A 27613-nucleotide genomic window follows, 5' to 3' on the forward strand; every position below is an offset into this window, starting at 1 on the left:
CAAGCTTGGATATTATATTCTTTTTAATATCGAGGCCCGTTGTATTTCTCGTACAATAAATGTCTATCAGCCTTTCAACGGGCTTAGGTGTCTCGCTATTTTCAACATATCTCACTATCAAAGCTATTGCTTCTGATTTCGATACATCATATGTGCCATCAACTATAATTGAATAGCACCTGTTGAATTCAATCTCCTTTTGAATTTTTTTTATAACCATATTTTTCATGGTTTCAATAAGAATATTTATGTTATTATATGATAACAGATTTGAATATAATTTAGATTTTAATCCCTTAATTTTTTTCTCACTTCTTCTTTCTTCATTATCTTGTATATACATTTTAAGAACAGGCTCAGAATCTGCAATAAGTTTAATAAGGCTCATCATATTGCCATCTTGTTGCCTGTTTCTCCAGAAGGCTTGATTGCGAGATAAGCATTTATATTTTTTTTGGTTAATATTTTTGGGCATATTTTGACAATGATCTAAAAATTATAAATGATTATATATAAGATTTAATATTTAAATTCTTACTATTCCCTTTGATAAAATTTTAATTTTGCGCAAATCTTGAAAGTGGAAAAATAATTTTATGATAAGAAATATCGGATAACAAACTAATTTGCTAAACATCGACCATAAAAATTTTAAAAAAAATAAAATAAAAAAATTTTTTTTAAAAAATTTTAAAATTTTAAAATAAAAAATTAAAAAAATTTAAAAAAAAAGTACCCCCATAGAAATTTATAGAAGCAGTTGCTTCGGACCCCCCCCCCCCCGTTGTAGGGGTCACTGCCTTTAAGACTTTAATCAGTTTGAAAGGCATGGAAAGAACTAGGCTCGAATATTTTTTGTTTATATATGTTTATAATTAAATATTATAAACAGTATATTAAATGAAAAATTTTAAATCTATGAGTATTACTTACATTCCCCTATATACCGTTCAAGGGTTACTATATATCATTTCTAAAAAATTTAGCAATATTTAAAAGATTTTTTAGCAATTATCCTTATCTTCATAATAATTTAGCCCCTATTAAATAAAATAATAATATCAATCTTATTTTGTGTGAGTTAATATCAATGATATATATCATTGGTTAATATATAAATAAAAAAAATGTACAATGTAATATTATATTACTGTTTTCCTCCTTGTTGTTTATATAAAAATATCAACTGATTATCATATGTTAAAAAATTTAAAATGCGGATTGCAATAATCGGTCAGAGCAAATTTAGTGCTGATACATTAAAAATATTAAAAAACAATGGTTATAATATATGTGGGATTTTTTGCATAGAAGATAAAAATGGGAAACCCGATGATTTAGGTAATATTGTATTATAATATATACATATAACAGCAAAATATTCTGTAGCCAAAGAAGCAACTAATTTGAAAATACCAGTTTTCAAAATAAAAAAATGGCGAAATGGAAAATTGATAATTCCTGAAATATTTGATTTATATAAAAGTATCAAGCCAGATTTAAACATTCTTCCATTTTGTTCCCAATTTATTCCTATGGAAATAATACTTTATCCACAATATAAATCAATAGTTTATCACCCATCACTGTTACCATTACATAGAGGTGCATCTGCCATAAATTGGTAAAAAAATATTTTTGAATCATTGATATACTTATATTTGTGTAAAGGACACTTATGAATGGTGATAAATTGGGTGGCTTTACCATTTTTTGGGCTGATGATGGACTTGATACAGGCTCAATATTATTACAAAAACAAACAGAGATAGAAGAAAATGATACTGTTGATACATTATATGCAAGATTCCTTTTTCCTGAAGGTGTTAATAGTCTAGTAAAATTAATATGATTCAATAAAACATGAAAACAAACCTTTATCGTTTAAATATTAAATTTTTTTTCTCTTGTTATTTTATTTTACTTATGATATTTGTCATCAAGCCTCATTTATAATAATAGTGAATAAAGATCTGCTATACTTGGCCTGGCCAATGAATCAGACTGGGTTAGGCAATGTTTGAAAAAAATTATTTAGGCTGGATAAGAAAATTAATAGGCCAGACAAGACAAGCAAAAAGTAGATATGCCTGATGTGCTTAATAGAGAATAGAAATTTATTATTCTAAAGCCTAATCTTGTTAAAATAATATATTTTATTTTGCTTAACATTGGCATATGCAGTAGGGGCACCCCCCCCCCCCTACAGCCAAAAAATCCAGATATCGGCTGAAATATTTTTCAAAAATTTTACTGAATCCTACATCTTATTGCATTATATTTTTATTACGTTCATAGCAGCGATAAATACGCTAGTGATCTGCATTGGGCCTAATTTTTCAAGCCCAGCCCGACCCAAATTTTTTTTAAAAAAGTTTTGCCGGCCTGGCTCGTACCCCAAATTTTTTTAAAAATGTTTGGTCGGCCCGGCCCGAACCTGAAATTTTTTTAAAAAAAATTTACCAACCCGGTTTGGCCTGAATTTATTTAAATATAGAAATTAATTTTTTCAAAATAAAAAACATATGTTATATGACGTTTAGTTTCAATAAATAAAATCAAATATTTTTATTTTACATAAAAAATACAATATAAAATTGAGAAATTTATATATATTTAAAAAAAATTCCAAGGTCCGACCCGGCTCATATTTTTTAAAAAATATGCCCGGCCCGAACCCGATTATTTTTTAAAAAATATTAGGCCCGGACTGAAGCCGATTATTTTAAATAGAATTAGGCCCAAGCCCGGCCAGAAGCCCGTTCGGGCCGGGTATGGACCGGGCCTAACTTTGCAGATCTCTAAAATACGCTACTAATTTCTATGAATTAATATCGATTTCGAATTTTCCTTGTTGTTATATTTAACAATAATTTTAAAATTTATTACCAAATCATTTAAAACTTTTTCACTGCAAAACTAAAGTAAAATATTTCAAAAAAATTACATCGATAGACCGTGAGAATAGCTGAAAGCTTATATTGGAACTTAAGGAAATCGACGAATTTCATAAGTTATAAGTCAAAATCAAAAGCAGAGCTCTATTATTTTAATATTTGTCTGTCTCGACTCTCAACAAGTCAAACCATCGTTTCAATCAATATAGGGTCAGTCGAAGAATGCTATAAGATAAATCTCTTTCCCCCTTTTAGATACTTTTATAATTCAAATGAATGCGAAGTTTTTGAATAATCAGGTAGGACTTACAAATCTGTAAATATTATTACTGCAAAATCCTTTCGAATCTATTTTCTTGATAGAGAAAAATTAAATATTTGTCGGATTTTTATTGTGAGGATGTTAATCCTATGATGCACTACTAGCTGAATTCAAACTATGGTATAAAAGTTTAACTATGGCTGATAATTTTCAAAAAAAATGCTATTTTCTTCTTTAACAAGAATAAAAACGTACATGAGAAGAAGTATTGTTAAATGCTCGATTTGAGCCGATTTTAAAAAACGGCTAACTAACTTAATATTATAACCAGAAACTAAGCCTCGAGATTTCAAAATTAGATCTCTAAGCCTTTGTGCCAACTGTGAACAAAATCTTCAAATTTACTTTAATATTTTTATGGATAAAATATTGAGTTAACCGTTTTTAAAAATCGGCTCAAATCGAGCCGTTTAACAACACTGAGAACTACTACATCTGGAAACAAATTGAATGGGTTAGCCCTTCTTAATATATATAGGTAGTTGACACCAAACACCTACAAAACATTAAAAAATGAGCTAAAGACGATTTGTCATATTGGGATATGGAATCATCTGAGATTCAGAATCCCAACATGGGGATTCGAGATCTTGAATCCCCACGTTTTATTCGGAATAAAAAAATATTTAAAAAATATTCCGAATCCCCATGAAGAAAAATAAATAATATATTTACCTTTTCTTCCCTTTTTTACCGTCTGGCTGGCACCATATAATTAAAAGGCCAAAATAAGGGATCTAAGAAAATTAAAAAAAAAGTAAATAGTTTAAAATTGAGGCATATAATGATGAAAAATAAAGGTTAAACATTTTTGTTTTTCTAAATTTCTATGAAATATTAAATATTTTCACATAAATATATATTTTAAAAAAATCCGAAACAAAAAAAAATTATTGATTGCAACGAATCTTCAATGCTATATGACATTTCTTTGAAATTTAAGATTGTTCTTGAAACACTATCACCTTTTATTCATGCAACCCATTTTGCAATTGCATAACGATGTTTTCCCATATTTTGTGACATTCCGGAAGCTCCTAAATATTTTTAGCAATTTAAAATAATTAATACATTTTATGTACATGAATTAATTTGAGGAGTATATGTGGTTACTATAAAAATAGCTAAATTACCTATGATTGATATATCTTTGTTGGGAACTTCAGAATCATTTAATTTATAGTTTATATAGATTAGTGGCAACGAATGGTGCTGAAATTCTTCCAGCACACGTTCCTACCCATATTTTGTTTAATTTTTAATACTTTCCCTTCTAAATTTTTAGGAATAAAATAACTCAGAGACCTGCAGAGGTGCCATTTGCACGGCCCGGCCTGGATTTTTTTTTTAGAAATATTATATTTATTTATAATGGCGATTTATAATATTTGGTTTTAAAATATATTGCCCAGCCTTATTACATTTTGAAATTTATTTTTAATATTAGTTTAAAATTTTTTTTAATGCCTCAAATTTTTTACCCAAAACAGTTACAGAATATAATTTATATAAAACCATATTAAAAAAAACCAAATACAAATCTATTCAAAATATACGCAAGGAAATGTAGATAATATTTTTAACGATTCCGTCACTTTTTTTATTGTTTACAAATGAGGAAAATTATGTGAAAGCTATATACATTGCTACTAAAATAGCAAAGGTTTCAATCAAAGATTCGCGCCTTCTAATTGTCCATAATATTACTAATAGTCCTTGTTCAAAAAATGTTGCTATAAAATTACATAGAAAAATAGTTGTGATACCAATAATATTGGGAATAGTATTTCTAGTGTTTTAAAAAGGGCCCCTTCTTTTATTTCATATTTAAATGATCGTGGGCGTCAAAACATAATTTATTCTCAAATAATTCGACAAAATAACTTTATCTTAGGTCATCACTTGTTATCTGTCCTAAAAATTTAGAAGGGAAAGTATTAAAAATTGAATAAAATAAAATATGGGTAGGAACGTGTGCTTGAAGAATTTCAACACCATTTATTGCCTCTAGTCTATATAAAACTATAAAATTAAATGATATTGAAGTCCCCAACAAAAATATATCAATCATAGGCAATTTAAGCTATTTTTATAGTAACCACATATACTCCTCAAATTAATTCATGTACATAAATGTATTATTTTTTTTTATCTAAACTGCTAAAAATATTTATTCCCCGAATGTCACAAAATATGTGGAAATATGTTATGCAATTGCAAAATGTGCATGAATAAAAGGTGCGAGTGTTTCAAGAATAACATCAAATGTTCAACGAAATGTCATATTGCATTAAATAATTGTTGCAATAAATAATTTTTTTTTAATTCGGATTTTTTAAAAAATATATATTCATGTGAAAATATTTATGATTTTATATAAATTTACAAAAAAAATGTCTTTTAACCTTATTCCTTTTCATTCCTTATATGCCTTTACTATTTACTTTTTTAAACATTCTCTTATCCTTTTTGATTATATAATTTATTTATTATAACAAAATATATCTCAGAGACTTGCAGAGGTACCATTTGTACGGCCCGGCCCAGATTAAATTTCGGCCCGGTCCGGATTTTTTTTTCAAATATTTTTTACGGCCTGCCCGGCCAGGCCCGGATATTTAAAAAATAATTTTTTGAAAGCGCGGCCCGGCCCGGCGGCCCGGCCCGGCCTGGATTTAAAAAAAAATTTTTTTTAGGCCCGGCTCGGAATTTTTTTAAATTATATTCGACCTGGTATATACAAAAAATTCATCTATTTCGTATTTTATCATATTTTTCGGCGTATTATCATTTAATAAGCAAATATATTAGCTAATGTAACGGCTCGTTTTGAGCCGATTTTTAAAAACGGCTAACTCAATTTTTTCGCTAGAAAAATATTGACTAAGCCTCTAAATTTCGATACTATATGTCTGACCTTTGCTCCTTCTATGAGCAAAATTTTCAGGCTTGCATAATATTTTTCTGGATAAATAACTGAGTTAGCCGTTTTTAAAAATCAACTCAAAACGAGGCGTTTAACAACACTATAAAATATTGACTAGAAAATAATTTAAAAAACAAGTTTTTTTTAACTTCTTATCAAATACAATATTATACAATTTTTTTTATTAAATACTATAATTATAATGTGATTTTTAATTTTCGTGGGAATGTTGCCAATTCATCAAGAATTTTGTTTGTCGTTGGAACCAAATCTCTGTGGATATTTAACATAGCTAACCCATTTAGCCGAGATTCGGAAGTAGTACTTCATAAATATGTTTTCAACTTTCTTAAGTTGGAAAGTCCTTTCATTCGTACATGTTATAATAGGCAAACATGGTAGAATATAAAACAACTTCAAAATATTAGGAATTTGAGCCAAGGTTTCTTTACATCGATTGGGCGCATTAATAGCATGCTCAGGTAAAATAGCTAAACGTAGTAAATATTTATACCACAATTCGAATTCACTGATTAAATTTATTTCAGTAACAATATCATAGGAATATAATTTTGCTAAATATTTAATTTTACCAATAGTGACATTAGAAAACGAAGATGGATCTTTGGGTATTAAAACTTGATGATTGCTAAAGACTTGTTTTTTATCTAAAAACCGTACTTTTATTGCGATAAAAAGTATCTAAGAATGGGATGAAAGTGGATATTTTATAATATTCTTCAGTTGAGCCAATATTTATTTTACATCTCAATAATTGCCCAGGTGCTAGACGAGGTTTAATTAGTGTTATATCATAAATTTTAGCCTTCGATTCAACGTCTATATAAATATTATGAAAATATTAATCTACATTCATTCTTATTGTATCTACTGTTCATATATATTTTCCGCCAAATCAATAACCTGAACCAAATCTAAATTTGGTTTTTGTAAATTTCTACAAAGTAGTGAGCTATAGAAAAATAATTTATTGTTGCAACTAGCAGCAATGATAAACTCTGATTGATCAATTGAATTCAATATTGATATCGCTTCTGACGACACATTACTTTTTTTCATGCTCAGCCTTAGTTAACTTTTGTATTTCTATTTCTTCTGTTTTACAAAATCGAAGTAAAAATAAAATATTTCAAAAATTATAGATATTTATTAATAATTAATATTAAAAATACTTATTAATTCTAACTTACTAATAATTTTGAATTTAATAAAATAATTATATATAATAATAAAATAAATTACCATTTGATTTCAATCTCTTTGACTTAAAATTTTTCCATTTTATTAATATTTTTGAATAATGTTAATGTACTCACAAGGAAAGGAAATTTTAATAAAATTTATTTATAAAAAATAAATTTTATGTTGGAAAATTGATATTCAAATATTTGTAAAATTTTGATTGGAAGGGTAGGGGAGGGGGTGTAGGGTATATTATTATTAGCTTAAAATGATATTTATGAAAACAGTCAAATTTGCGATGGGAGGGGGATTTCCCCCTTCCCCTCCCCCATTGGTTACACGCTTGGAATATACTATGTATTTATATAAAAAATAAAAATGATATTTTAATTAATAAGAAATATATTATATATTATATAATAATGTATTTAATCCTTTGCGTATTTATTCCTTGGCGGAAAACTATAATTTTATTATGTAATAGATACTATGAGTGTTAGCTAGTGTTAAACATTATATTAATTATAACTATATATAATCATTATAACCTAATCGACGAATATAATAATTCATGTTGTATAAATTTTTTAAAAAAATACGGCCCGGCCCTGGTACCCGGACCGGGCTTAGGGCCGGCCCTACAGGTCTCTGATATCTCTAAAAATAAAATTTTCTGGTGCCAGCCAGGCTGCAAAAAAGGAAAAAAAAATTATTTAATTGTTTTAAAAAAATATATTCCGAATCCCCATGGGTTTTAAATATTTAAAAAAATATATTAAAAAAAAGACTCCAAATAAAACTCGAATCCCCACGTTGGGATTCCGAATCCCACATGATTCCATATCCCAATACAACCAGAAATGTATTCCAGCATGTTTAGAATGCCTATCTTATGAATTGTAGACTTTTCCGTTAACTTTGAGCCATTTATAATTTATATAAAAAATCTATGGAAAATTATATTAAGTTCATGGCAAAATTGTCTGAAATTTATAGGGAAGGTATTCCAAACATGATGGAATATTCCCATATAATTAGACTTTTAAATTTAAAAAAACACGGTCAAAAAATGATTTAAATTTGAAAATAACGTATTGCCGGAAAAAATACATTAAAGTTAACATATATACATTTAATATTTTATCATTAATTTATTTATATTTGAAGTATTATAAATTGTAAAAAATATTTTTTTTAAATTTAACCCCCCCCCCCCCCACCACCTCTCCACACACAACAGCCAATTCCTGCATCTCTTTGTTGCTTATAATAATTTTAATAATTTAAGTACTTACTACTAGAATCATTCATTAATACGATTTCTTTTTCCTTTTCCTACATTTTGTGTTTATTGCTAGAGAAAATCTTGAAACCTAAATCCTCATCATGATTGGATAGTTTTCCATACTAGATATTTTGGATTTTAAAAAATCAGGCTAAGACTCCTAAACATTTTAGTAATTTATTTCAATGAATATGTCCAGACAAAATGATCATTTCAAAGGCTTTATAATATTATATTATTTGTTTGATTAATTATTTCAATTCGAAATATAATATTTAAAATGCTACAGGTATTATTTGTTCTCAAACAAATATTATTAAAAAATTAAAAATGGAACGTAATGCCTTATCTGCCAAAATAATGATTTTTTAAAATAGTCCCATTAATTAAAATAATTTTTTAAAAACAACAACCAACAATATTTTGGGCAGACAAAATATATTTGTAACCTTAATAAAATCTAATACAATGAACTTTATTTGCAAATTTTTTTACATTTTGTTTTTCATTGACCTAATTTGCGCACTATATCGATTTCGATTGTGTAAAGTTAAAAAAAAAAAAATAAGCGTTAATCTTGAAAAATATCCTTCGGCATGATTATCATGCTCATGCGAAAATGAGAAAAAGGAAGGAAGGAAGGATAGAAAGAAAAATTAATTTTAACTTAATGTACACGTTAAAATGCATTATATTTAAATATATTATAAATTTAATGATAAATATGAAACCATCATATAGTAAGCTAAATATTTTATTTGTGTAAACTAACTACTTTTAAAATAGCTCGAAGCTGTCAAGTTAATAGAGAACCGAAAAGCCCCAGCGATTCCCCAAAACGATGAAATGGCCACTTACGATCCTATGTGGACCAAAGTAGAAAATTGTGCCATTAATTGGGATCAACCGGCTCAAAGAATACACGATTTTATTAGGGGGAACGATAAAAAGCCCGGTGCTTGGGCCGTTTTGGCTGATGAAAGTTGTGAGGGAAAGGTAGCCAAAATAATGATTATATTAGAATATCTCATTTTATTTGAAGAGACCAATGGAGTGAATTTTTATAACATTAATTGACAATTCCTTAAAAACGGAACTAATTGAAATCAGCCACTATTTTGAATACGTTTTTTGATAAATATAAATAAAAAGTAAGCGTAGTATTTTGTTAAATACCTTACTTTTTTGCTTAATTTTAAATATAAAATAGCAGAAGAAAAAGATGGATAAAAAAATTATTTTATAAAGCAGGAAGAATATATATAAAAAAATGAGCAGAATTTTATAAATAAAACATATAAATTTGAAATTATAATTTGAATTAATTATTTATTTTTTTAGCCAAAAAGGTGAATGAATTTATATAAAAATTCCTCGTCAATCGTTTAAATTTTTTTATGTATTTTTTACATTTATCTTTTTTTTTTAGCTGTGTTTTAAATATAAAATAACTACTCAATAGTTTTAAGAATTGCATAACATTTATGAGTTTTGAGATATACGAAACATGTCCCGAATCCATTAAATTTTCAAAAGTATTGTTAAATTCTCCATTTAAAATATTCACCTTAAAGTTGCTATTACACTACATAAATCTGTACTGTCTGATATATTCTCGCAAATTTTAATGATGAATTAAATTTTCACGATTCGTAAAACTTTTAAGAATCACAATTCGCGAATAGAAAAAATCATTTATGCCAATATTTTAATTATACATTAAAGATGGCTTATATTTTTTTTCCCGCAAAATTCGCATAATTTTTTTATATTTAGGAAATAGAAATGATCAAAAATGAAATATCTTTATTATAAATACAAAAATGTAAACTATGCCTTTTAAAATGAACACTATTTTTTTTAAAAAAAAGAAGATAATTGTGAATAAATATAAAAAGATTTAAATAAATTTATTTAAAAACAAATAACTCTAGAATTTCGATTTGAATCCTCTATTTTAAATAGAATTCAAGGGGATTGCTCTTTAAACTGTTGTGTTTTTTCCAATTGAATAAGGAAAGACGGATGCTAAATCTTGCTGAAAATTGCGCAATAGTAGTAGATAGTTTCGGTCTCCTTGGCATTTCATATTCTTAAATACGCGGTAGTCGCTTTCCCCGCGAGAAAGTTAATTACCGATACCTTATCTTTGTAGGGTTCTTGAAATGTCTCGGATCCCCGCCAGTCATATTCTTCTCAGCTGGAAAAACCTGACGGTGCAACTTCTACAGGTTGGGAGAACGATAACTGCTCTAAATAATTTTTCATGTATGAATATCCCACCAATCTTTAATAAACACGGGTTACATTTATGACATCTGAAGGTCAATCGCTTTTTTATTTGAAAGAAACTCATTGGTAGCAAGGAAGTCCACAGAATTCTCTCATTTAAAGCTGGAGATTTAAATCGAAAATCTCAAAGGGAGTTATATTTGTTTTGCCCATACCTATTCCCCTTAATTTTCCTTAAATGAATAAATATAGATGTTTATTTTTTAATATTTATAAATAATTATCTATTTTTAATAGTGCTCAATTTTATAGGAAGTGTATGCATTTGTAAATAGTGAAGGTCAACCAAAATGGTTTACCTTCACTATTTATAAATTATATATTTTAAATCTATTTGAAGAAATGATTCATTAATAAGAATAAATATGAAGTTTTGCAGTGCGTGTGTATATCTATTGATATAAATTTAAATATTTACAAAAAATATAAATTCTTATTATTGGTTTGTAGATCATTATAACAATTAAAGATCAATATTGGAAGATGCAGGGGCTTCTACATCCACCCCCTAAGCCAATGACAATATCGCCTTTTTTGAAAATCTTATCACTTATCCTCGTCCCAAATTTTTCCCCACCATATAAAAATCAAATTGCAGGTCTATAGTAAGAAGTCCCTGAGGAAGAGGTAATGATTAGCTCTTATTAATTTTTTTATCGTAAATGCTGTTATATTTCATTTTTTTAAAAAAACACTAAATTTTACAGGCGTAAATCCTCATTTCCTCATTTTAAAAATAAATAAATAAGAAATCCTCAGGCCACTTTTTTTTCAAAAACTCAAATAATTTATATCATATGTTTTAAATAAATCAGAAGATAAAAATAATAAAAAAAATTAAAGTTCAATCCATCTTACTACCATGCTAATGGAAATTTTATAAAATGGTTTTTTTTATAAATAAAACTATATTTAAAAATAATTCATAAATTTAAATGGATGGTTTATTTAATTCATGGTGTAAGATTAATATAGCGTCTCTTAAGAATTAGAACTGTGCCGATTCCACAAATTTTTTTTACATATCCCATCCTATATTTGAGATTGATGATTTTGATTTTTATCTTTGAATTTTATAATGCAAAAAAAACATATTTAACGTAAACTTTGAGGTAAAACAAGTAACTCTGAAATTTTTTCGTTTTTCATGAGGCCATATTTGGTGCATTATACACTATTAACGAATGATTAAGTGAATTTAATTTTTTATTTCTCCAAAAGATCCTATTCAAAATATTGGTAATGTTTCTATTATTAATGTTGTTTACTAACCCAATATTTTATCCAAAAATATTAGACAAGCTTGGAAAATTTTCTCATAGACAGCATGAAGGTTTGGACATCTATTAACGAAATCTCGAGGTGGCTAAAATCTTTATTTAAAATATCACCTAAATAGTCGTTTAGCAATACCTTTTTTGAAAAAAAAAATTATTGTTGAAAAATTAATATCAAATTTTTAGATAAAAAAATCATGGATGTGAACCCAAACCAGAACACTCTGAACCCTCATACTTTTGCTGCCCGAACCCCTTTTAGAAGTAGAAGGTAATATCTTAACATCAAAAAAGAAATCCAGGATACGAGTTGAGATTAGATTATGACCTAGATAATAAATAAAAATATGCAATATATCCAGGGTTGGCAATTCGGTCAGTTGACCGGTCAAATTCAATCAATTGATTGGAGGAGTATTTGACCTGGTCAAATATGGTCAACTCTAAAAATCTGAAGAAAAAAAATTAATAATATTTTTGGAAAAAGAAAAAAACGATATAAATATATTTGATCACATTGCTGCTTATTTACTGGGTTTCTAATAACAAGGGGAGCATCTTACTTGTAGGGAATTTAATTATGTATGTGATATAATACCGGAATTAGGCATTTTACAAAATCATAATATTTAAAGAGATGTCATGAATTTTAGAAATAAAAGCGGACTGTTTATAGCAAATTATGTAGAAAACAGTATAGCTTCCATAAGAAACAATCATATTCTAGCCTTAAGTTAGTGGAATAGGCTTTGTTCAACATGCCCATTAATAGAAGTGGCATTTTACTAACAATTTCTACTTCACTTCTTCAGAAAGAAATTGGTCGATTTGGGTTAATTATCTTACTAAAAGAGTAATCGATTGAAGATCTCGACAATAGGAAAATTGATTAAAATTTATTCAAGAAAATGATAATATTGAATATGAAACAAAACAAGATTCTGACACAGAGAGCGAAACATCAGTTATTGAATGGCAATGAATCAAAAAAATACGATAAAATTAATATTATAGATTCATTTTACTATTATATACAAAATATAGTTAATATTGTCTAAAAATTTATTTAAATTTTACCGTATTTGGTCATATTTGACCTGTGAAATATCGTTGACTGAATCATATTTGACTGGTCAAATACACAATCTTGAATATATCATTGTCTTTTGACTAAACTATGTAAAAGTAATCAGAATTTATGTATTATTAGGGTAAATTTATGATATATATTATTTATATTTACAATTCACTTCTAAGTATATGTAATTTTCCAAAACACAAAATCTGCATTATTTGGTAGTAAACCCAAGTGCCTTTCCCAGTTGCTACTGCACTCTGATTAGTGTTGTTAAACGGCTTTTGAGCTGATTTTTAAAAATGGCTAACTCAATATTTTAGCCAGAAAAACTTTAGGCAAGCCTGGAGATTTTGGTCATAGATGGCACGAAGGTTTGGACATCAATTAGCAAAATCTCGAAGCTTGCTATATTTTTCTGGTTAAAATATTGAGTTAGCCGTTTTTAAAAATCGACTCAAATCGAGTCTTAACAACACTACCTCTGATATAATATGATTTTAAATATTATCCGCCATTTTTTTTAGATTTTTAAGACAAACATGATTTCATCATTTGTCCTCTTTAACATTGCAACCAATATTTTTATAACCATGAATCCACACTCCCCCATAAACCATTGATAAATGTAACAAGGGTAGATATAATTATTATGGTAATGGAGAAAAAAAAACTCGACCAAGAAGACTGTGGAACCTGCCGGAAAAATAAACTGGGGGGAAGAACTGCCGGAAGAAAAACAATATAACGGAACCGGAACCTTCCTGGAACTTTCCTAAAAAATATATTTAAATTTTAATATATAAATAAATGAATTTTTATATAACTGTTAAATTAAAAGAATTTTTTTTAAAAAAAATGTAAATTTATCTTATTTGCTTCGATGTAATAATTGATTCATATTAATGGTTAAATAAAGATTAAATGAATAAAATGTGTTGATTTAAAAAAATATAATAAGTTAGATATTTTTTAGGAAAGTTGCAATGCCCTGAACGAAACTGGGACGGAACACTCTTTTTTAGCCGGAACGGAGCAGGGATGTAAAAATGCTGTTGATCCGGTTCCATAAAAAATGAATGCTAACCTCGTAACCTTTTTTTAGTGAAGATTATTGGCAAATTGTTTTGGAGGTTTTTCTACTATATAAAGAAAATTTGAAACTCTTCCTTGATGATTTTGAATAGAAAAATATAAATTAATTTATGCAGCATTATTAATTTATGTAATATATATTATTTAATGCAATTCACTTCTAAGTGGTAGTGTATGAAAACAGTCCAAAACACAAAATTTGAGGGGGGGGGGTGTCGAAATAATATCACCTTAATAAGCAGGAATCTGGAATGGATAAAATTTTCATTATTATATAAAAAAGATATAATTTGATAATTCTAATCATTAAAATATCTTCTAGTCTATATCGAAGGAAAGTATAAATTTTATTATATTAAGATTACAGAGGTCAAAATAATAATAACGGCCTCCGATAGTTTTGAAAAAATAGGCCAGTACAGTTTTTTTTCTTTTTTAGACCAGCAAAGATTTTTAAAATTTTACGATTCAGACCTGCAGGCTGATCTATTTAAGTATCATTTTCTAATATTGTATATTTATACAAAAATCGGGAAGAAGTGGATTTAGAGTTTTAAATGTTTTTAGTTAAGATTTTCTAAGGGTTAGGAAAAATGTCCTGAACCCAGATTTAACTCGGGACTCTTAAAATTTAAAAAAAAATTAATCATTAGGCTAAATTTCTAAAGGATAATTTTGGATTATTATATAATAAAATAGAGGAAACTATTGTTAAAATTTTTTTTATGTCAACTTATTATTAAAAGTCATCTCATCAGATTTAATAATGATAATATAATATCCGAAATTACATACAGTCACCTTAAAAAATTTTTCACCATTTTATTTATAAGATAATATTTTTCGTTATGTCTTTTTAATAATACAGATTGCCAGGTTTATTTACCGCGGTTTTTTCGAGAGTTTTTTTTCTACTGGCTTTTTTTCCGGGATCCAATTATTATACATATGATAATAGCATAGTTTAATGCATTTGGTACATACCGAATGCTTCATTTTTCCTTATTTAAAAAAACCTCGATTAATTTTATTACATTTTAATTTACAAATTTAACTAACCCTGCATTCACAGTTAGAGCGAATTCGCGGCGTGATATATAAAAAATACACAAAAATACAGCGTATTTATAATTCACCGCAAATTAGCGCCAGAGATTAGGTTCACTCTCAATAATGGTCATGATTAATTATTTTTGCAGCCATGGTATAATTCCTTTATTATTTTATAATTAATTAAAAATGACTAAATATTTATTTTTAGAATAAAACTTTTAATTTAAACAAAATTAAGCTGGTCCATAATATTATTATACATGAATATTATTTTAAATAAAATTTGGCTAATGGAGATATCATTTCGCATTTTTAAATGTAATCATGTGAAATATATAAGATTGAGCAATTTAATATTTATTTTATTATTTTTTATTTGGATTGCAGAAAATTACTTTTTATTCTTCGGTGTTGTGGAAAAGTTTTAAAGTTCCGGTTGGATCAAAGATGTCTCTCTTAAATTGCAAACGCCCTGCTATAATTCACGCCGACGGATTAATCGTATTTGGCAATGATGATAAAATGGTTTGATCTTTTTTGGTTATTATCATAAATAATAATAATATAAATCAATTTGAAAGCAAAGAAAACAACCAATGAGAAAGCTAGACTTATTAATATGGATTAGCATAATAATAGATTTTTATTGAATGCTGGATAAATGATTTGTCAATCTATCAGTTTGGCGCAATTAATATTTACGCATCCTTCCACCAAAAATCTTATATTTAAATGGGGGGGGGGTACCAATATAATCGATCTTATTAACTAACTGATATATCATATCTAATCTGGTGGCAAGGTAAACATCAAACAAGTTTCCCTGGACGGTAAACTCATGCCTAGCAATTCCCTGAAAGATCATTTAATAGAAATGGCTGACAGCGGTGTTAGCGAGACTTCGATAAATGGCGAAACGGGTTTAAGCGAAACTGAACTTGAGGTAAAATCAATGCTCCTCTTAATTTGGCAAAACATTTTGGGACAAACGAATTTTGAAGAGAATTTGGATTTTTTTGCGGCCGGAGCCGATTCTATGGACGTTATACGGTTATATTTACAATTTTTTGAGAAAGTTTTACGTTAATCAAAAAATATATATTCGGTGAGTTTTAGTGATAGATAAATTGGAAATATTCTCCTTATTTATATATTCCTTTATTTATTAAAGATTAACTGAAGAAATCAAAGACAAATTATCTATAGAGCTGATAAATGAAGACATTTACATGAACCCAACATTTAAAGAATTCGTTAATTTCGTCACTTATAAATCTAGAAATAGTGACAGCTGTAAAAAGGGCCTAGACATTGAATATGACCCGGTATTAATTACTTTTTTTTCAAAACAATCACTATTCATCAGCCTAACATATACAATTTAAAAAATGTTTTTTTTAATATTTATATATAATATCCATTTGAATTTAAAGTATAATTTCCTTCCTCATCCATTTTTTTTTCTCACAAACAATTCATTCAATTTAAAAAAAAAAATCATATTCTAAAGATCGAACTTGACATCAACGATCTCCACCTAAAATTTCCCCATCAATTATACATTAACGGGGAATTCGTAAATTCCCACGATGGGTCCGAATATTACACCGTAAATCCTTTCGACGAATCGATAATATGTACCGTGTCCGAGGCTACCAAAGAGGACGTTACGAATGCAGCTAAGGCGGCTCATGTTTTTTAAATAAATAAATATTCTAAAATATGTTTAAAAAAAAACAAACCCACGAAAATTAATTTAAAATTTCTCATGAAATATCAAAGGTTCGGGGATCGGCCTGTTTAGATTATTAAACAAACAAATATTATATTTGTGATAATAAATCAAAGGATGCATTTTACAAAGGCCCATGGGGTCAATTGAACTCTCGCGAAAGAGGAGTACTACTCTACAAACTAGCTGACTTAATGGAAAGCCACAAAGAAGAGCTTGCAAGTCTCGAATGCATCGATTCTGGTGCGGTGTATACCGTAGCCCTTAAGACTCATGTGGGGATGAGCATCGAAACTCTCAGATACTTTGCTGGTTGGTGCGATAAGATTCAGGTTTTGCATAGATGAATATGCTATATGGCGTTTTTTTTAAAATTAGTAAGATTTTTCGATTATAAATAACTATATTTTACAATTTCAACAATAACTTTTGGGTATTAAAAATACTTTGAAAATTTTTTTTCTTGTTTTTGAAATTCAAATTCATTTGATTTCCAGAGAATTATTCACGTATTACTATTTACACTTGTGCACCATTATTATATCAACTAAATATTATCAGGGTAGCACCATACCTATAAACAATGCCCGTCCCAACGCCAATTTGACTTTTACCAAAAAGATTCCCATAGGAGTGTGCGGTATTATTACCCCTTGGAATTACCCTTTGATGATGCTCTCTTGGAAAATTTCGCCTTGCTTGGCCGCCGGTAATACCGTGATCGTTAAACCTGCTCAAGTTTTTGAAGATTTTTTTTATGGGGAACGATTAATTGTTGAAAAAGGGAAAAAGATTTTTTTTTTTTAAATTTAATTTCCATTTTTAAGATAATGCTCGTCATTCCATTTTCTGGTTAAAATGTTCTGTATAATGGAAGCGCTTGCTTCTTGACTTCAATCAATAAATTTTTAAACCTTAATTATTCTCGTTAAATTAATTTTTTTATAGAATTATTTTTGAATTGTCATTTATTTAATATATGGGCTAATGGGATTAGTCCAATTATATATGTGAGAAATATTTAATAAAATCTTTTGCTCAAATATTTATAGAACTATTACATTTAAAATATTCATATTTTTATATAAATAACTTTCATTATTTTCCTTCCTTCTTTACTTACTTCCTCCTATTTTTTTCAATTACTTAAAAATGGAAATTTAATTTTTTTACTTCCTCCTATTTTTTTCTATCTTACTCCAGATAGTTTATAAAATTTCTAATTGGCTTATAAGAATCCTACTATATTCTGTATTTCAATAAAATTAAAATAAAAAAGTAAGAGAATTTTGTCGAAAGATTTAGCATTTAATTATACGGTTTCTATTTGGCTGATTCTTTAAGCCGTACGTGCCCTATTCATAGTATTAACATTTTTTTATAAATATTGCTGGGTTACTAATGGTTTTTGAAAACGCTGAGCATTACTTCTTCACAACATATACTGCTTACGATCGTTTGTTGTTGTTTCCAAGTATTTGGGGAGAAATGTTGTCACAAATTATTGCCTTATCACCTTGAATAAACTAATGAAAGAATTTATTTATAGGTAAATCGGGGATATTCGAGAGGTAAGAGATGGAATATTAATATACGTCTTATTTTAGTGAAAAGAAATATATACGTATAAAATTATTTGTAAGGATATTTTCCAAAAACTATTTAAAGGCATTCCTTTCGTTAACATTCAGTCGAAATCTCCAACATTTAAATGATGGAAGTTTAATAAAATTTCATAAATTATTGAATTATAACAAGTATATTTTAATACAAGATGTTTTTACATTTGCGTTTTTTTAAAAAATGTTAGGTTACTCCTTTGACTGCCCTGAAATTCGCAGAGCTTTCACACCTAGCTGGCTTTCCAAAAGGTGTCATCAACATCTTACCAGGATCAGGTAATAAAAGTTTCTAATAGAATACATGAAATATATTTTTTAAATTTTAATATAATATAAAAGATTAAATAACTTTTTTTCAGGTAAAATTTGCGGCGAAGCCTTACTCAACAATCCACTGATTAGGAAAATTGGCTTTACGGGGTCTACCGATATAGGCAAACACATTATGGAAAGGTATAAAATTTACTTTCTTTATTATGTATCAGAGCCATATTATAAAAATTCCTAAGTCCATAATAAGTTACAAAAAATTTTCCCAAGCCAATATCCAAAAGTTTATTTTATTTAATGGATATTAACAATATTTAAGATTAAGTGTATATAGGCAATTATTTTGTTCACAATACTGAAATTTATTATTATTAGAAGAAAAAAAATTACAATATTTTTTTAAATTAGTAAAATTTATTATTATTAATAAAAAAAAATTACAATATTTTTTAAATTAACAACTGTTTTAATAAACTCAAGTTTAAATAAAAAAAATTTCCAGACCAAGCCCGCTAGAAATATAATATTAGGCCACGGGCAGGCTAAGCCTATGAAGGTCTCTGATATGTTATGAAATTTAAAGAAGTAAAGTAAAAAATAAACCACAATACTTATGAGAAATATAATAAATTAATCGTCATTTCCTTATTTCGTTATTCATTCCGTCGAAATTATTTTTGTATGCCTAAGATTTAAATATGTAGCCTAAATTTTTGGCAATTTTCCTGAAAACTAAATGGCGCGAATCTAGATTCTAACTCCCAAATCATATGGACATCGTTCATATCCTTAAAACCTCAACATTTATTTTTATATTTCATAATATATATATTTTTTTAAACTTTTGTACACAACAGTTGCGCGAGATCGAATCTCAAAAAATGCTCATTGGAGCTGGGAGGAAAATCACCACTAATCATACTCGCTGATTGTGACATTGATAAAGCTGTTAAATTGGTAAGGAAAAAAAAACATTTATTATAATATTGCATTTTATTTATCTTATTTTATTCTTAATTTGAAGAGTTATGAACCTAATTTAAAAAAACCCTATGCAATAGTTGATATCCTTTTTTCATTAACTTATTAAATTTTTAACGGAAATACTTATTAATTAATATTAGTGATCTGCATCGGGCCTAATTTTTTAAGCCCGGCCCGGCCCGAAATCTTTTTTATAAAATTTTGCCCGGCGCGAATATGAAATTATTTTCAAAAATTTTGCCGGCCCGGCCCGAATTTATTTAAATATAGAAATTAATTTTCATAATTACTCCAAATAAACGATATTTGCTATATGGCGTCTACTTTCTATAAATAAGATCACATATTTTTATATCACATAAAAAATTCAACATAAAATTGATAAATTTAGATATATTTTAAAAAATTTCTAAAGCCCGACCCGGCCCGAATTTTCATAAAAATACTGGGCCGGCCTACTTTTGCAGATCTTTAATTAATATCACATCTCACTAGAATAGGGTAGTTTTATATAAAATTGATGTTTTTGATATTTAGTAGGCCAAATGTTTTTCCCAAAAAATTCTGTCTCAGCTTGTGGAAAAATGGCCTAGTTACTAACTGAGCTTAAAAAGTACTGCATAGAGGTTAGCGGTAGAAAGGGCGCGCACTCTAAAATTTTGATCCATAAAATCTTTAACACGATTATTTGGCATCACTACATTTCGGCGTGTTATATTTCTGAGCAACGTCATTTCGTCGCATTTATTCAAAAGTATTTTTTTAAAAAAAATTTTCAATAAATGTTGGCAAAAAATTTAAAATCCTTGGTAATGGGCTACTAATCAATATAATCAAACAGATGGTTATGGCTGCCCCGTCGCATCGGAAATTGGTCAGATAAATTTAGATATGCGAAACAGCCATGAGTATCTGATTGAATTTTACCGAAACTAAGTTATGAATGATCGATGTAGGGTGGGTCAGGCTGGTAGATATATTTCTACACAAGCTAGGCATGGGTTATGGCTAGATGCATGCGTTAGAATAATATTCATTAATCAAATATAAATTTTTTTGCTTATTTTCACTGAAACTATGGGGTGGGTCCTATAAATCTCATCTGAATATTGAAAATTTAAAAATGTTTTTTACCCATTATCGCGCCAACCCTGATTGTCTATTATAGCTTGATTTACCTCAATTTTTATATTTTTTAATGTTTTTACACAGTCATTGTGCGCCGAAATGTCGTGTAACCTATTATTTACGAACTGAGATGTGTGACTTAAGGGTTCATGGAAATTCATTAATAAAGGGGAATAATGGACCTAACATTAGATAATCGAAAAATATGAATGTTTAATTTTCTCCCAATTTCAGCATTGTGATTAATATTTAGGGGATTTAACACAACATTTTACATTATATTTTTTTATACAAGAAAATTTTCCGTTCTATCTTCTCTTTATAACTAATTCGATAATACAATTTATAATAAGGCTATCAGTAGTACAATGTTCAATAAAGGTGAGAACTGCATAGCAGCAGGCCGCATTTTTATCGAGGAACCCATATATGATTCAATGATTAGCAAGTTGGTAAGTATATTCTCCTTTTTTTTCAAATATATATATAGAGACTGAAAAGTGTTAGTCCCCAAAGACAAACGTCAATAAGATTAGAAATACTGTCAATCAATTTTAATAAAAGACATGTCATTTTATTCCTCTTATTTAGTTCTATAAGAGGATTAAATTTTAAGAAAAAAATATACTTTTTGACATATTTTTTTACTCGGGGAGGGTTTAGTTAAAACTCTGCAATGAGGAGTTTTTTAACACGACTGTTTGCCCATTGTCTTAAAATTTTTTAATTTGCCCACGGTTTTTAAAAAAATTACCCACCTGCCTATGATTGGTTGGACGTTTTATGATATATGTTTCAAACTTGTAAAATGTGCAATATTTTGAAATAAGCAATTAATTTTTAATTAATAAAAGTCCATCCTGCTCATTCCTCCAGTAAAAAAATTTAAAATTCACCAATGCCCCCCCCCCTTTGTAGAGTTAGACTTTGCTTGGGGCTATTTTGAGGACTCAAAGTTTGATCATTTTTGAATATAAAAATCATATCTTATTTATAATAGAAAATATTTTATTTAAAAGATGATAAAATTTGAAACCATAATTTCTGACCATTTTATTTATTATAAAATTGGGTGTGAAAATTGAGTATTTTACCTCGTAAGCTATTATTTTAAAAATATTTTACTGGTTTGAAATGCTTTATTTGAATTATACTTTACGAGGTAAAATACTAATTAAAACATGCATAGATCTATAAGAGGTTAGGATTTAAACACTTCTGATTTTTAAGCCCGGCTCAGATTTTTTAAAATTGAAATATTTACGGCCCAGACCTTCAAGTCTCTGATACATGCATTTATCAAATTTATTAAATATTATATGAAAATATTAATGGAAATTACATATTTTTCTCTAATTAGTCCTCCTAAATAATTTGGATAATTTAAACAAATAAGATAGGTTAACATTATACATAATGTAACCCTTTAATTTGGTAATTTAGAAAAAAAATTCAGAGCTCGTTATAACCTCAAACTTAGTTTACTATAACCTAGATCTCCACTATTAGTGTTGTTTACGGCTCGATTTTTATAAACGGCTAACCCAATATTTTAGCCAAAAGTATTAAAGCCCTCATAAATGGCAGAAAATTTTGGAAACCAAATCTTGAAGCTTGCATAATATTATTTTGGCTTAAGTCTTTAAAATCGGCTAAATAGAGCCGTTTAACAACAATAGTTCCCACCTCTGTTTTCCCTATTAAACCCAAAGTTTAATTGAATTATATGGCTTTGAATGATAAAAAAAGTGTTAAATTATGAATCAAACAGATCTAAAATATTTTTTAAGATCTCTATAATTTAAACTAGGGCTCATAGAGATTTATAAATAGGGTTTTCTGCCCGGGTCCGTTATAATTTTTTTATAAAAGAAATAGACACAACATTTTCTATCAGTTTAAAAAAAAATTACGTCAAGCTCGGCCGTTAAGACCAGGCTGATTTCTAATTTTAACCACTTGACGATAAACATAGTTTATGAAATAATTATAATGGTTCATGAATACCAACATAATATTTATATCAAATATTATAATTATTATGTTCCAAAATTATATTGGTAGATTTTATTACTCTTTTTATTTTCTAAAGTATAGGCTAAAAATTAATATTTAAATTTAATTTTACTATTTTGTCACATAGGGTATTATTTACCATTTCTAATTTAAATATTTCAATTTAAAAATTTTAGTCAATAGTAAATAACGGGTTGAGTAAGAAGAAAAGAAAGAAAGAAAAATTAAAAAAAAATTGCTATGTATAAAAATAAATAGAAAATTAGCCTATCGCTTAAAAGTTAAACAATCAATCATCTTAAAAAAATTTGCCAAATATATTATAAAGTTTTTTCAATTATTATATTAAAAATATATCTATGAATATTAGATTGAAGCTGCAGCTAAAATAAAAATAGGTGACCCTTTTGATAGATCATCTCAACACGGTCCACAGAATCATTTGTAAATTAATTTTTTTTTTATTAAATCATTTATATATTTTATAACAAAAATTTCTAAATGAGATTTAAGAAAAAAGTAAGGATACACCTACTTAAGTTTGAATATTAGTATTACACTAAATTGCCTAACAATAAAATTTACGCTTTTAACGAAAAAAATCTATAAATTTATTTTTCATTTATATTTTTTTGTATTAATCAAAAGGAGACATTTGGAAAAGCTTCTAGATTACATACAAAGGGGCATTTTAGAAGGTGCCAAATTAGTATACGGTGGTAAACGTGTGAATTTACCCGGTTATTTCCTCCAACCTACTATATTTGTGGACGTCGACGATCATATGTTTATCGCGAAAGAAGAATCATTCGGGCCGATCATGATAATCTCCAAATTTAAAACTAAGTAATGCTAAATACGATGTGATTTGTTTATTTTCAGCACGGTTGAGACGGGAAAATGTTTGTAATTCGTTCGAATCTGCCCAAATTATTTGAAAAGATGCTCAAAACATAAAACCCAAAATACAGTTTGTATTTTATGACAGTAATTAAATTATTTTTTCTTCTTTTTGAATGAGGATCACGTCTAGAGTTGGAATGATTTAATCAAATGGAATTAAATTGCGATATAAATTAAAAAAACAATTATTTTTTGAATAAAAATCACGATTTAAAATAAATTTTCTTTTTGCTTATAATTTTAATAAATATTAGTTTTTAATTTCAAATAAAAACATTTTTTTATACATAGTATAATTTGCATATAAGTTGTAAGTTGTTAAAATTATTTTTAAATATTAAAAAAATTATGTTTTTCCCAACCCTAATCAGGCCTGAAAACAGTTAAAGCGGATCATATAAAAACCAGTATAAGACGGGTCTTTTATGTTTTTTATATTTTAGAAATTTCTTCTGGTTATGTTTCAAGCACAATTTAACTTGGCTTATAATTATATTTATATTAAAATATCATTCATTCATATGCCTGATAAATCATTATTATTTATTTATTTTAAACAAATGCTAATTTGTTCAAAGAGGTGCTTGGGTGTGAATCATGGGGACTTGATAGAGCATATCTATTCCGTTTTTTAGCCAAGAGTTTATTAGACAGCTTGTATTCTTTTATTAGAAGTCCTGTTTTTTTTGTGTCAAGATCTCCTGCTTAGGAAAATATTTGTCGACAGGGAATAGATGTTACTAGTTTTGCTAAAAAAATCAGCTGTTAAACTGCCGTAGCGCGCTTCCTTTTTTTGTTGCGACGCGCTACTTTTTTTGCCAAATAGTCATTGTGTTAGCGCGCTACTTTAAAAAAATATAACGAAAATAACCATAAACATAAAAATAATATATATATTTTCATAATTACTTATAAATTATAATTTTTATATTTTATTATTTAAATTTGAAATTTATATTCTTGATTTTCAATCCAAACTAACTAGTGTAAAATATTATAAATGTCTACATTAATAGATATAGATGTAAATTGAGTCAGACACAGATCATATTAACATATTAAAATGGAAGAAGATAGATAAAATTTTCTTTTACAAAATTTGAAAAATATTTTAAACTTAATGGAAAAACAAAAGTTGGCTGTAAACTAAGGTATTTAAAGTGTGGGAAAATTATATCCTCTGATAAAATAAGTTTTAAAGTATACATGCTAATTTGTAATTCCCACTATTTTTCATTTTAGATACTGTCTAAATCTTGCTTGTCATATTCTATTTTATTTTGGGAATTAGATATATATAAAAAATTTTTATCCTTGGATCTAACAAATTTAACAAGATTTTTAACAATGATTTCACCATATATTTGTTAATTTTTGTTATTTTTTCTTATAATTTCATATAACATGGAAATGCTAACTTCATCTTAAACAAATGAAAATAAAACCAAAGTATCAATTGATTCACAGTCATTTTTAAATTGTCAGGAAAACACTAGATTTATTTGGAAATTATATCCTATAAAAAATAATAAAGTGAATATTCTGAAGTAACTATAGATATAGAAGATGATATAATTGAACTAAATACTTTTTTGAATGAACTACTTGTTTCATTGAAAAATTATATTATAATATGGTGGAAGACCAATAGCATTAGGTCTTTATTATTTTGTAATATGTATGAATATTATTCATCAAAAATTCTTACGGTTCTCACTTGCTACTAGAATTTATTTTAGCAATACAAGCAAAATATTTCCCCTGTTAACAAATATTTCCCATTAAACAGTACAAGCTAGCATGTGTATAAACTCTTAGCTAAAACAGATTATATATGCCTATCCATATAGGTCATTCTGATCTAATTTCAAGCACCTATATTAACATGGATATTAACATTTATTTTTAAAAAAATCCCCAATAATAAGTATCTTATCATTTATGTATATGCTCAAGTTAAATAAGGGAAAAAATAAATTAGATAAATGTTTTGATGTATGCAGTCTTTACCAATGAGAGGGCCTTAAAATGTGAATCTCTCAATTTTAAATGATTAGCTGAGAGCTATGTTTAATTATTATAAAATCGAAAATTTATTTCATCGTGTGTTGAGTACCTATCATGCGAATTTTAGATAATTCTGCCGTGACCTTTTAAACTGCTTCCAATTTATACTAATTTTTAATTGTTAAGTTCTTGGATTGGGGATACTCTACATATGCTGGAAGAATACCTTTCCGGTTGAAATTTCACACGGCACATAAAAAATTTTTATACATTCTGAATTGGAAATACATTTTCTCAAAATAAATTATAAAATATTAATTCCTTACCTAATATTTTGTTTCAGCGACATAGATAACGTGTTGAATCGAGCCAACAAAACTGAGTATGGGTTAGCATCGGGCGTTATAACTAATAATATAAGCCGCGCCCTTTACATCAGTGATAAATTGCAATCGGGAACTGTATTCGTTAATACCTACAATAAAACAGATGTCGCTGCACCATTCGGCGGCATAAAACAATCTGGTTTCGGGAAAGATTTAGGTTTTAAATAGAAGCATTTTTTAACACATAATTATAGAATGCATGTTTTTATGATGAAAAGGGTTTATATGCTTTTATATATCAATCGCTAGATAAATCATGCAAGATCTAAGATAATCCTTTCAAAAAAAGTATTGTAAATTATCCTATATAAAAACAACGTTTAAATTGCCTTTTAGAAATTTTGTTCAGATTAAGGGAAAAATGGAAGGGGGGAGGAGGGGTTATAAAAATAGATTTGATGAGAAACCTTAGAATCATATAAGTTTGACTTTGGGTGTTTGGCTATTTTTTTTTAAAAAAAATCCGATAATTTTAAAAATAGTAATAGAAAATTATTCAAGTTAAGTAGGGAAAAAAAATTTAATTAAGATAAGAAATAGAGGGAGACAGAAGATATTTAATGCGTTTATGAAGGACTTAATAGAGAAGGAAAGTTATAATAACATGTATATTAGTTTGCCATTAAATCATAGTGGTGTTAAAAAACATTAACATGATATTATTATTAATTCACAATCAATCTAAGTGTAATTAAAAGAGTTGTCAAAGTAACTATATCTAAATACAATGTAAAAAGGTATCAGTATCTAAATACATTTTTTGGGATATCTAACATGTATATGAGTTTGTCATTCTAATGAACTGCCTTAAAGTTCTTGATTTAAAATTTACAAAAATAAGATTCAGAGTGTTATTTACATTTTATTTTTTATGGATAAAAAAATTAATTAAAGGTGAGGACGCCTTGAAAGAATGGCTCAACGTTAAAACGGTGACAATAGAATATTAAAATGTAAAAGGTTCTCTTGGAAATAATTAATAACCGGTCCAAAACATTATTTTTTTAATGAATCCTTTTTTAAAAATTATTAATTTCAATTTATATAATATTTTAAACCGGTATTTTTTTTATAAACAATTCATATTTTTATATAACAGCGATTTTATAATTAGGGAAATTTACAAAAGGATTGGTTTAA

General features: G+C 27.3%; 1 protein-coding gene across 1 annotated transcript; it reads left to right on the plus strand.

The window, feature by feature from the left end:
* Window positions 1–1200: 1200 nt before the first annotated feature.
* LOC135925281 (cytosolic 10-formyltetrahydrofolate dehydrogenase-like) lies at window positions 1201–27613 on the plus strand. The gene is made up of 18 exons (XM_065460514.1): window positions 1201–1341; window positions 1390–1624; window positions 1672–1837; window positions 9420–9629; window positions 15813–15950; window positions 16228–16475; window positions 16597–16750; window positions 16936–17118; window positions 17274–17489; window positions 17719–17895; window positions 18968–19055; window positions 19139–19232; window positions 19907–20006; window positions 21515–21613; window positions 23548–23621; window positions 23826–24023; window positions 26431–26630; window positions 27368–27613. The coding sequence occupies exons 1-18, from the start codon at window positions 1215–1217 to the stop codon at window positions 27421–27423; spliced, it is 2763 nt and encodes a 920-aa protein (XP_065316586.1). The 5' UTR covers window positions 1201–1214; the 3' UTR covers window positions 27424–27613.

The sequence above is a fragment of the Gordionus sp. m RMFG-2023 genome, chromosome 2, assembly GCF_954871325.1.
Source record: "Gordionus sp. m RMFG-2023 chromosome 2, tfGorSpeb1-WG-v2, whole genome shotgun sequence".
NCBI lineage: Eukaryota > Metazoa > Nematomorpha > Gordioida > Chordodea > Parachordodidae > Gordionus > Gordionus sp. m RMFG-2023.

Excerpts from the sequence above, each read along its gene's own strand:
- LOC135925281 (XM_065460514.1), top strand. The coding sequence starts at position 1,215 with ATGCGGATTGCAATAATCGGTCAGAGCAAATTTAGTGCTGATACATTA. Across the intron at positions 1,838-9,419 it reads CTGAAGGTGTTAATAGTCTA|CTCGAAGCTGTCAAGTTAAT; the intron begins GTAAAATTAATA and ends CTTTTAAAATAG. Across the intron at positions 17,896-18,967 it reads TGATCGTTAAACCTGCTCAA|GTTACTCCTTTGACTGCCCT; the intron begins GTTTTTGAAGAT and ends AAAAAATGTTAG.